Source organism: Ipomoea triloba, chromosome 10 (genome assembly GCF_003576645.1).
Source record: "Ipomoea triloba cultivar NCNSP0323 chromosome 10, ASM357664v1".
NCBI lineage: Eukaryota > Viridiplantae > Streptophyta > Magnoliopsida > Solanales > Convolvulaceae > Ipomoea > Ipomoea triloba.
Window position 1 is genome coordinate 1,460,366 of NC_044925.1, and position 13,291 is coordinate 1,473,656.

A 13,291-nucleotide genomic window follows, 5' to 3' on the forward strand; every position below is an offset into this window, starting at 1 on the left:
ATATATATATATATATATATATATATATATATATATATATATATATATATATATATATATATATAGTCCAAAGAAGGCGCGAAACCAATGTTAAAAAAAAAAAAAAAGAGGTGTTTGCCTATTATTAGTTGATAAATGATTGTGTTAGTTGTTTTGATCAACAGGTAGTATTGATTAGGTATAAAAATGTGTTTTGTAAATTATATATTTACTCTTGGTTGTTACTTGTAAAATAACCTATAATAATATTAATATATAATAATAATCTATATATATATATAGAGAGAGAGAGAGAGGGAGAGAGAGAAAGGTTCAGATGCGAGTATAACTTCCCCTACAGTTACGCACCTTAAACATTAAAATGATGTATTTTAAGTACACAAATTACCACACACCTTAAGTACACAAATTATATTTCAGAAATACCAAAGGTGGTTTTACTTTACCACATATACTTGAAGTCTTTGGACTCGTCGCATGATGCATAGCAAGGTTCTATATTGGTTTGATTTTGGATAATGCCTGAGTTTTATTGGTTTAAGGTCCTATTCCTACCTACAATTGCATCATTAGATTCTATATATTGGTTAGATTTGGATAATGCCTGAATTTTATTAGTTTAAGGTCCTACCTACCATTGCATTATTATATTCTATATATTGGTTTGATTTGGATAGTGCCTGAATTTTATTTTAATATTCAAACTAAATTTAATTTAGATCAAAGTTACGTTGTAAAATACACTAGGCGCTAGTCGGGCGCCAAAGGCCTCCCTAGTGCCTAAACTGCCTAAGCGGAAGTCTTAAAAAAAAAAAGGATTGTGCGCGTGTGAATTGTATTGTATTTTATACACACACACACACAAATGTTACACATGGCTCTGCAAGAAATTTTTTTGGCCGATTTAGCCAAGTTAATTAACTCGGCCGGTTCGACGCCAAGTCGGCCGAGTTAGGTGCCTAGTCGGTAGACTGACTAGGTGGCACCTAAATGGGAAAGCGTCACGCTTGGGCAGCGCATAGCGCCTATGCGCAATTTTTGCAACACTAATTTAGATATGTTTGTTCAAGTGAAATTATTTCACATTGATTTCATATTAATTTGAGCATACTTAAAATTTTATTTTTATGAATTTTGAATTTTTAAATAACTTTATTATTGATGACATATTTATATTTTTTCGTATACAATCAAACTAAAAATAACACAAAATATTACTCTGTAAATCTGTAATACATATTAGAAATTAATATAATATTAATTATGAAATATATTTAACATTGAATATATAATTTATAATTATATTTATAATAAAATTTCAAGTTAGTTATAGTTTCAGTTCAAATAGGGATAAAATTTTAACACATGATATTTAGACTAAATTTATATTCGAATATACTAGTTAAAAATACTGAAACCAATATCTATTATAATTATTCGAACCAATAACTATTAAGTTTCACTCATTTTTTATTTTTTATTTTAAAATTCAAGTGTTTTTTTTTTCTTTTGAAAAAGGGAGGGGAAACACGAGAACTCTAAAGGCTCATACAGTATGTGCTCTTATGACGAGCAGCCTGCACTCTTTTATTCTCCACCTTATCAAGAATCACACTAATCATTTAAACTAATTTATAGTAGAATATAATATAGTTAGGGTATGCCATATTTTTAAATTCAAAATTATACTCACTTTAATTTCGGGAAACATGCCGAGTCGTCTACAATATATAGTCCCTATCAGGATGCATCACATTTTAATTTTAAAAATATATTGACCTGAATATTTTACTATTTCTAGAGAGAAAACGTATGATTTTAAACCAGATATGTGACAAATTTTACTGAATTTTATCAAATATTTTATTTAAAAAGAAAAAAAAAAACTAAACACAAGAGTTTGACAAATTATTGTATGTACTCAGGTTTATTTTGTAAGGTGGACCCGATTATAAATACTCAATTTATATATTGAATGTGCATAATTTATATACTGAATGTTCATACATAAATGTTCACAATTTACATACTGAATTTTAAGTATGAAAATTGTGACGGGTCTATTTTGCAAGGTGGACCCGGGTCCATGGTATAACTATTGTAAAAACTTTGCATCAAATATGATAAAAATAAGAAAAAATTATAATTTATGTCCCTCTATAATATGTCAATTATCAATATTACTTCTGGATTAATATTTATTCAGGAGTAATATTGATAATTGACATATTATAGAGGGACATAAATTATAATTTTTTCTTATTTTGTCTCTCAATTTTTAAAAAAAGGTACATATAATGCCCCTCCTGTGGTGTAAATATTGCCCCTCCAGTTGGTACCTGAAGGGCAATATATGTACCATTTTTTAAAATTAAGGGACAACTTTTATACCACTAATAATTCAGGAGTGACATTGATAATTGACATATTATAGAGGGACATAAATTAAAATTTCCCTAAAAATAATATTTTAAAATTAAAATTAGAAAAAATTATACTTTTCGTCTATAAGTTACATGATAATTGTAGAATTCGTCCCTATATTATCATTGACACTGCACTTTTCGTCCTTTTACTAATAAACATCATGGATGAAATTTATAATTTTAATATACCTTAGGTATGAAAAGTGAACACGAAAAATTAATAAACAAACGAAAGGTGTAACGTCAATGATAACTTAAGAGTTAAAGGTGAGCACGACTAACCTTTAAGAGCCAATTCTACCATTATCCTTAAATTAATATAACTGTATAAATCTTAATTAATTCGAATTTGATTTCTGTAATTCCCTAATCCCAATGTTTCAGGCTACAGTTATGTTGCATTCTTAACAGCTAACGACAAAGATTAATGGCACGTTTGGTTCACGGAATAGGTCTGGAATGGAATAACATTCCTAGTAATAGGTCTATTCCGCTATTTGGTAAAACCTCATATTCTCAGGAACATTGTTCCTGGGAATGACCTATTCCCCTTGCAAGGGGAATAGAGATTCTTAGGGTCCCCCAGGTATTAGGCTATTTCTGAGTTCTCAGGAATAGATTTTTTATTATATTTCCCTTTTTACTCTTTGTTAAACCAAAATTTTTAGGCTTATCTTTCTCTCTTTCTCTCTCAGTTTTCATAGCGTTCTAGTTTTTGTCCTGTTGGATGGTGTTAAATTGTCCTGGTTAAAGTGGGAGACGAGCAATGATTTGACAACATTAAATCAAAAGCAAACAATAATCCCATCACAAAATCATCACTTTCTTGGGCAATTAAAATTAACTACTAAACATTTTTTCCCTTAATCAACCAATTGAAATCAAAAGCAAACAATAATCCCTTCACCAAATCAAAGTAAAATTGAGAACGTGCTGCAATTTCACAATCTGCCAAATTAAAGTTTCTCCACCAAATTGAAATTGAAGCTACTTGCGCCGAATTGAAATCAGGAAGCTCAGGGATTAATTTTTTGTCGCACCGCTCCGTCGAAATTAATTCCTGGCAAGAAGTCACCGCTTAGCAAGATTACTCCACATCCTTGAACATTGTTTATAACCTCAAAACCTCAACTAATTAGCAGCCAAAATCGACACCTCACTCTACAGCAATGTTTCGGATCAAATAAGATGCATTAGCATCGGCAACCACAATCAAGTCATGACCCGAGTCAACGAAGTCCATCACGACAGCCAGATCCAATGCCCCTCCAAATCTCTCAGCTAATAGCGAGAATAAAATGAGCCCATCGTACAAGATCCAGACTTCCACAGAGTGAAGAGGACACTCTTGAATATCTGATAATTTGTTGCAAGAAGACTCCTTAAAATAAGGAGAGACACCCATCTCAAACCAACTTCTTGAACAATTCATAATTTCTTCTTCTGAATATTATTGAATGTTCTTTAATTTTTTTTTTATTATTTGTATACATATTTTGTTTCATAATTTATAGATCATTTTTTTTTAATATTATAATTGCTATGGAATAATATTATATAAAATATTATGTAATAATAATAATAATAATAATAATAATATATTTCTTATAAAGGTATTTATGTATTTTAAACATATATTTCATTTCTATTCCGTTAACCGTTGGAATACAATTCCTAAAGTCTATTCCTTCAGCGAACCAAACAATAGAATACAATTCATATTCTATTCCTTACCTATTACATTTCTTATGGAATATCATTCCTATTCCCCTAAATTCATTCCGTGAACCAAACGTGCTGTGTGCATTGTTTCTTACTCCAATTATGGATTACCTACCGGCCACAACAGTACGTCAGTCCATTCATGGCTTTCTCCGTTTTCTATCTCCTCTTTTCCGCTCTCTTCCTCCTCCCCTTCTCCGCCGCCACGCTCCACTCCACCACCGCCCTCTTCCGGCCACAATTGCTCTCAGACCCGCCGCAAAATGACGCCCCCACCGCCTACTTTGAGGTCACAAAGCCCATCCCTTTACCCAAAACCAAACCTTGCTCCTATCTCCTTTTGGAGCATGATTTTGGGTACACTTATGGGCACCCACCGGTTCTTGCGAATTACACCCCACCCTCGAATTGCCCGTCCCAGAAATTCTCCAAGATTGTCCTTGAATGGACTGCCACGTGTAAAGGCCGGCAATTTGACCGGATTTTTGGGGTTTGGCTTGGTGGGGTTGAGGTTTTGAGGAGCTGCTCTGCTGAGCCGAGGGCTAGTGGGATTGTTTGGACAGTTAAGAAGGACATTACGAGGTATAATTCTTTGCTGATGAGTAATCAGATTCTTGCTGTTTATCTAGGGAACCTAATTGACAGTACTTATACTGGTGTATACCATGCTAAAATCAAGATTCATTTTTACCCTGAGGAAGGGTTGAGTTTGAGTATGAAGAAATCTGGGAATTTGTTTGATTCTGCGGCGGATTTGATAATACCCATTTCGAGAAATTTGCCGTTGAATGATGGGTTGTGGTTTGAAGTTGAGAATTCGACAGATTTTGAGTCTAAGGAGTTCAAGATTCCTGGGAATGCTTATAGGGCAGTGTTGGAGGTTTATGTTTCTTTCCATGAAAATGATGAGTTTTGGTATGGGAATCCTCCAAATGAGTATATTTTTGCTAATAATCTCACTGGCCTTCCAGGGAATGGGCCTTTTAGAGAGGTGGTTGTTAGTTTGGATGACAAGGTAGTTGGTGCTGTTTGGCCTTTCACTGTGATTTACACTGGAGGTGTGAATCCCCTCTTGTGGAGACCTATAACGGGGATTGGCTCGTTCGATCTCCCTTCCTATGACATCGAGGTTACTCCGTTCTTAGGATCGTTACTAGACGGGAACACACATAAGGTTGGTTTTAGCGTCACGAACGCTTTGAATGTCTGGTACATTGATGCAAATTTGCATCTTTGGTTGGACTTTAAGAGCGACAAAACAGAGGGGAGCCTGGAAAAGTACATTAGCCAGCCCCTTTCGTTTTCCCTGATATCGAATTTCTCTGGCTTTGATGGATCGTTTCTGACAAAGGCGAATCGACACATAACGTATACCGGATGGGTGAAATCGTCGTATGGGATGATCACTACAGAGGCCACTCAAGGCTTTAATTTTACTAACTTTATGGTCATGGGGAATGAAGGGAATTTGCAGATAATCAATCAGACAATCGATTTCAACGACAAGGTTCTTGCCAAGATGAAATCTTCTGTTAGCTCGCTTAAATCTGATAAGAAGTTCATCTTCACAATGTATTCTGATAACGTGATTCATTCGAATCACAGCTATTCTTCCATAGCTAATCTAACACTAGGCTTTAATGAGAAGAGGACTAAGACTTCTGATTCAGGACAGTTCTTCAGCTCTCTTGTGAATTTGCAAAATGGACAGGGCTCTATGCTTGTGAAGGGCAGCACGGTAGTGAGTGGTTTGGGGAATACACAACAAGTGTACCATTACATTGACGATTCGTTCTGTTACCTCAGGAATATCAGCAGTTCGAATTATACAATCCTCTACGATAATGAGAGCTATGATTGCAAGAAAAGAACACGGTCTCAGTTGCACCTTCAACCTGTTCGAAGGGCTTCCTTAGCATCCCACATCGTTGAGAAAGGAGCGGTCTAAGTTTCTTCCTCCTTTTAATTTCTTGCCATAACAGTTTGGTTTCAGAGAATTGTGGTGTGCTTTCTCAATAAAGCTTAATTAGACTGGCTTGATATTAAGAACTACTTGAATTGAATTTTAAGATATTCAAATTTGGCCTGCTAGATTTGTAACTTGAGTTTGAGCTAAAAAGTAATCAAATCGAATTCAAACCTATGTTAATTCAAAATTGAAGTAACTGAACTAGTTTATTCTGTTAAAAATAATTTATTCCTAACATTGATTTATATAATAAAGGTTATAATTCCATAAGGTACTCACGATAATGATTAGTATTGATTCATATACGGAGTAATAAAGATAGTAATTCCATAAGGTACTCATGATGATGATTATTGATGTATAAAAGCGGAATTACTATGTGAAATTTCCTCCTTCTCATTTTGTTACTATGTGAAATTTACTATGTAACAGTTTGGTTTCAGAATTGTGGTGTGCTCTCTCATAAATCATAATGCATAAAATAAGCAATCATCTGTTTTGTAGTGTTTTAATTATGATAAAATATAAATTGCTTCAATGTTGCTGTATATTCTCTTTGATTGTTTCAAGAGATAAATGTTAGATTTTGATATACTGAATGTTCATTATTAATGTATTGAATGTTTTATTTTTTAGTTTTTTTTTTTTGAATATTATTGACTCTTTTACAATGTAGTATCTGTTCATACATACTTTCTCAATTAACTGAAGCACAAAGAGTCAAACCTGTGACATCTCACTTGGGAGAACCACAACTATGCCGCTTGAACACAAGATCTTTGGCTAAAAATGAACTTTCAAGAAATGAACCTTTAATGTATTAAAGATGCATATTTAGTATACTAAAAAAGAACATTATGTCAGTGATTCATGGTATAATGATTGGCTGATAATATACTAGACAAGGTGCTTGGTGTCACATCATGTTCTTTAAAAATGCTATTAATATGAATTAAATAACGACCATTTAAATAATAATTTAAAATTTTAATCATTCTATTGCAATAACAATTTGCTCCTTAAAAAAACAATTTGTTAATTTTGTAATTATTTTATTTAATATTACACTAGAATAAACTCCTAAAACATAGAATTTTCCAAAATAAAAATTGTAAACCCTATTTTATATATACTAATATTCAAGTGCATCACATGTTCCCAAGTCTTATAAGATCCTTCGTAAATGCATACAAGTTACTACATGAATGCACATGTGGTAGCTTGCGTGCATTCATATATGCTGGATGAATTGCACACAGTATAATCTGTATCTTGTTAGAAAAACATACATGCGCAACGGAAGCATCAAATCACTTTTTCTAAGATTCTATGTAAAAGAGAGAGTTAGAAGGTGCTTGAACCGTCCAACTGTCCGGCCTCTATTGGCAGAAACAAACTGTCCGGCCTCTATTGGCAGAATCAACAGCTTGAACCGTCCAACTGTCCGGCTTCTAGCCGGACACGCGAGATCTCCCAGAGATTTCTACGTGAAAACTCTTTTCCTGACCAATCTCGGTATATTTTTTATCTCTTAAGAAATAGGGCAAGGCTTATATATATATATATATATATATATATATATATATATATATATATATATATATATATATATATATATAGCCTGGTTTGGGCCCAAAGGTGCTAGCCTTTTAGAGGCCCAAATCTACCCAATATTGAATTAATTCATTAATGAGTTATTAATGTATTAATTCAATATCGATAACTCTTTATCCATTTCTTTTAAAGTTCTCAGCATTACCACGAACTATTAAGGTGTGACTTTCTAGGTTCATAGTCAAAATAACAACGAGTAATATTTAATAACTCATTATTAAATAGCTCGTAAGTCATGAGCGACACCTAGCAGTGTGTCATGACTACCTAGTTGACAATGAATATATTTTAATATATTATAATGAACCTTTCCGTTACAAATATCATGCAACATTCCTTTCACATAACATTTGTTCCGAACTAGGTAAAGGTCATGGTCAAACCCATAAACCTGGTAAATATGTCTATTCAATATTCTTAACCTGAAGTCCAACAGTATACTCTAGCCAGAGATTCTCGTTGTATGATTATTGAATAGACTGGAACATCCTTGTTACCTCAAGGCAGTGGATTCTCTGTTGAATGCACACATGTCTCCATACAATACTGAACTAGGCCACCAAGTACACTTATAGTCCCATAAGGAACAAAAGGCGCATACTGGCAAAAACTAGTCCATATCCATCATATGTACGAGACAACCATGTTGTCTCAAGTCAAAGGATTATTGCATATGATAAGTTGTGTTTTAGCGGGATGTGGAAAGAGTGTAGGTGAATAAAACGGGAAGAAGTTCCCGAGTGTCGGTCTCAAGGAATGGTAGAAAAGGATTTGGTAGACAAGGGAGTAGTCACAAGAGTTCCTCGTTTTCGAAAGCTAATCCTAAAAAGGTAGGGGTGTAAGGCATGCTAAGGTAGACAAACTAAGGTAAAAGAGCAAGAACAATCTATTTGTAAGGAGGGTTCGGATCAATCTAACAAGTACATAAACTCTTGATTTCCTATAGGTTTTCGGTGTGGCAATACTTAAGGGACATACTTGAGACAAAAACACAAACACCTAAGCCATTCTCATGGTCAAAGGACTCCCTTCTACACACTAGGGTTATTCTCATAACTCCTAAGTTCAAAGAGGCATGCTAGCAAACACCTTGTGTGCTCTATTTGTCTTCTAATCCCCCTTCTCTCAAAGGTGGGAAAGAAAAGTAGTTGGAGAGGTCTAACACACTCCCTACTCTCGTAAGTGAGTGATTCTACCCTAATTCCCTAAGGCAACCGGCCAAGTTAGCCTAGAGTCCACACTAACACTCCAAAACACTATCAAGCATCCATTAAGCATCATTCAAACCTTACTTCAAGACATTTAGCATTCAAGAGATACATACAAGCTCAAATGATCCAAACCACAAGAAGTTTTAGCCAATCATTCTAAAAATCAAAATCATCATTGCAAATGTTCACAAGAGAGAGAACTAGATTCAAAAACAAAGTGCAATTCAAGATCAAAGACAAAATTTAAGATCAAATCACTAAACAAAACAATAAAGCAAATCACAAAATAGAAATGGAAGAACAATAGAAGAAATTGAAAGATTACTTGATTGCAAATGGAATTCTTCTACAAATCTCTATCAATTGCAAGTTGATGTCCACAATCTTCTCCAAATCTAGCTAGTTGAATGGAAATATGAATGGAATTGAAGTGAATTGGGAGAGAATTTCAACCTAATTTTAGAGAGAGAAATTTTAGGCTAAGCTAATCTGGAAAAATGAATGGGATCCCCCTGAAAAATGCCCCCAATTCCCTATTTAAATCGCGCCAACCGCCAAAAATAGATGTAGTGGACGCCCGACTGGACGCGCGTCCTCTGCGCGTCCAGCGGGATTCTGTGCGCGCTGCTTCAAATCTTCGGCGCGGGATCTCGGGATCGGACGTGGCGTCCGATGTGCGTCCGCTGCGCGTCCTAAGCAGACATTGCAACTTCAGAGGGCGATTTTTCGGACGCGAGGCGTCCGGTGGCGTCCAGCAGGCGTCCTAAGCAGACATCTCAAACTTCAGAGAGCTGATTTTCGGACGCGGAGCGTCCGGTGGCGTCCAGCAGGTGTCCGCAAGGGACTGCTTTGCACTTCGCGGATCTGGGACGTGGACGCCTGGACGGACGCGCGTCCTAGGCGCGTCCGGCCGGTCCTTTGCTTCCAATTTTCGGCTCGTGTATCATTCTCTGAAATCTAGCCATTTTCTGCCTTTTTGCCCATCCTTTTTACCTACAAAATGATTAACCAAGTGTGAAACGGGATCCAATGGCAATATCAAGCATATTAATGTAATTCGAGTCCAAAACCAGCATAAAGACTACCGATTACGCGCAACGTGGCCCTAGAACGAGCATAAAGACTACCGATTACGCGCAACGTGGCCCTAGAACGACCTTACAACCGTGGCATCTTTTGCACTTATCAAAATTTCCACACTTTAGAACGTGGCATCTTTTGCACTTATCAAAATTTCCACACTTTAGAACTTGCCATCTTTTGCACTTATCAAAATTTCCACACTTTAGAACTTGCGTGTCCTCAAACTTATCAAAATTTCCACACTTTAGAACTTGCGTGTCCTCAAGCAAGCTATCATTGAATCAAGCAACATATAAGTGCAAAGGATGCCACCACTTTGACATGCAAGCAAGCTAAACCACAAGAATGATGCACACACTTGAAATCAATGCAATCCCCAAGCTATCATGAAAATGTGTTTTTAAACAATCCTTTGATTCTCAACAACGGCTATCCCAAGAACAAAACCCTTTGGCACAAAGTGAAGCATTTTGATTAACTTTCATTATCATACGGGTCAAGCATGCAATCCAATAACGGGTTCACCAACCATTTAAAGCGGGCCACTAGCCGAGCCAACTAGTGGGACCGATGTGCACAAACCAAACCTATTAGACCACCCTTGTAACCTCAAGCCCCCCTAGATTCTAGCGTGATAAACAAAAAGGCTTAAAGGTTATTTACTACCCCTCAAGACCGACCATCGGGCTGCCCGATCTCACATGGAGCTCCATGCTTTTTTGAGAACTGTGCAATGGGTGCCCGGTCCCAACGGGATAGATCTCTCCTTTTCTCATTCCCCAAGATAACCTCATCGGGCTACCCGACTTCACATGGATATCCATGCTTTTTCGAAGACGGTGCAATGGGTGCCCGAATCTCAGCGGAATGGCTCTCTTCAATTTTCTCATCTCCCAAGACCTCGTATCGGGGCAACCGACTTCACGTGGATCTCCACGCTTTCTCGAAGACAGTGCGATGGTTGCCCCTCAACTTGCCCTAGCGAGACGGTTTCATCTTTTCAAATCCTAAGGTGGCCTCATTGGCCTCTTTTGGGGTTTTGGCCTCATTGAGCTCTTTTGAACAATCTTAAAGTAAAGCATCACCTTCACAACCCCACACTACACCTTCGGGAGAGCAAAAACAAAAGAAATTAGGTTCATTTCCGGGCTTAGTAAACATTATATTACTAGGTTTGATAGGTGCACACTCCCACTTCGTTCCCTCCTTGACTATGGTCCTGGTTAAATGAGAGGTGAACATCACACAATCATGCAACAAATTATCCAATTTAAACAAGAGTATAAGAGTTTTCTTCCACGGGATAGTCCTATTTGAGAAACAAGGGTTCATTCAAAACACACATTTTACAAGCGAGATTAAGCAACGCATTCATTTCAAACATGTCCATTGTTCTAAGCTAGGCATTGCATTTGCAAATCAAAGTCTTTCAAGCACAAGTGTGCTTTCCTTTCCACACTTTAAACCGAACATCGTCCTCGATGTTCATACTATGCACACGGTGGAAAAACTACAAAAGATCTTAACCATGGAATGCCCGTTTCCACACTTTAGAAGTGTGCTATGGGCTACGGGTCACACAACATACTTTTATGAATGATTTTAAGACAAGCTAATGCACAAGTCATGCCATCACACCCGTTATCCACACTTTTAAAAGAAAAGCATATAGGTAAAAGAAAGTGTAAGCATATAGAAACTCCCCTATGGCATTTAAGATCTACATGAGTATGCTCATATCATCTCCCTTTTCTTTGCAATTCCCTGCACAACACAAGCTTTCAAACACATGGATTCACATTCGATTAGCCAAATTAAGAGATCATCAAGAGTAAAGATTCAATATTAAAAGTAAAAACTAAAAGAATAATGCGAACAAAACATGAATTAAAAACGAAGTATAAGTGCGTAATAGAACACGTGCCAAATTCAAAAAGAAATCCTATAACTAAGCAACTAGGATCATCAAGGTGCACTAGATCAAATGCCCGATCCATCGGACTCCTCTCCAAACCGCCCAAGTGTGAGCCTCCGTACTTCGTATTCAAGCATATTAACCCGGTTCTCAAGTCTCTCTATAATTCCCCATAAGTCTCTTTGCTCTCCGCTATCTTCATCCTCACTAGGCCCCTCGGGTGCTATTCCAAATTGTAAGAAATCACCTATGTCTAGGGGTGTCATCGTGGTTGCCACCGCTTCATACGCAAGAGTATCCTCAAATCCCAAGGCTTCACATAGCCTACTAACTAGTGGCCCCACAAAGATACTCTCACTATCCTCGTAGCTTTGTCTCTTTAAAAAGGTTTTACAAAGCTCTCCCATATGAATCGGGGTTCCCGTGTATATGCTCCAAAGTATGAATAACTCCCTTCTTGTAACATTGTCATTTGGAGATTGCCTTCCCAACCAAGAACGTGCGATAATATGCCACATTATTTTAAGTTCCGAGAGTTTGATGTATTTGGCACTAGTGTAAGAAGGTCTCCAAGCTACTTTGATGTATTTGGCACTAGTGTAAGAAGGTCTCCAAGCTACCCTGATGTATTTGGCACTAGTGTAAGAAGGTCTCCAAGCTACCCCTTGTCTAGCAATGCCCCAGTAAGAAGGTCTCCAAGCTACCCCTTGTCTAGCAATGCCCCACCAAAATAAGTCGGGTTGATGCTCATTAGGGAAGTCGTCCACAAGATTTAAGTCGGGTTGATGCTCATTAGGGAAGTCGTCCACAAGATTTGCATACCATCCTTGATCTTGGTCATGCAACGTGTAGAATCCTAGTAAATTACCAAACTCATCCGATGAGATGTTGTATTGTCTATGAAACAACTTGAACTTAATGCTAGGTTGTCTCCGGTTATGCACCCTCTCATTGACTTCCAACGTAGAAATGAACTCCCTAACTATAGGGACATATGTAGCATCCCTCCAACTACAAATGTGACTCCAAAAAGGTTGGGAGGTCATCCTTTCAAACTCTCCCTGAATGCCTAAGACGGCTAAGACCGGAGCTTCTATGTAGCTCCATTCGGTGATTTGCTTGTCTCGGAAGTGCCTATACCTAAAGAGGTCCTCCACCTCAATCATGAGGCCTCGGTGTGCAACTTCCATAACCGGGGCTTCCCCTTCTTCACTTGACGTGTCCTCATTAGGCCTTCTACTAGGCTCACCCCTTTCAAGGGTGTGCCTAGGCACCATCATTTCAGCCATTGGAAGTCCCTATATTCATTAATCAAGCATTAGATTTTCAATTCACAACATTCAATTTTCAA

General features: G+C 36.9%; 1 protein-coding gene across 1 annotated transcript; it reads left to right on the plus strand.

The window, feature by feature from the left end:
* Nucleotides 1–4,288: 4,288 nt before the first annotated feature.
* LOC116033461 (peptide-N4-(N-acetyl-beta-glucosaminyl)asparagine amidase A) lies at nt 4,289–6,248 on the plus strand. The gene has a single exon (XM_031276204.1). It carries the CDS (start codon nt 4,291–4,293, stop codon nt 6,094–6,096), a length of 1,806 nt encoding a protein of 601 aa, XP_031132064.1. The 5' UTR covers nt 4,289–4,290; the 3' UTR covers nt 6,097–6,248.
* Nucleotides 6,249–13,291: the final 7,043 nt, after the last annotated feature.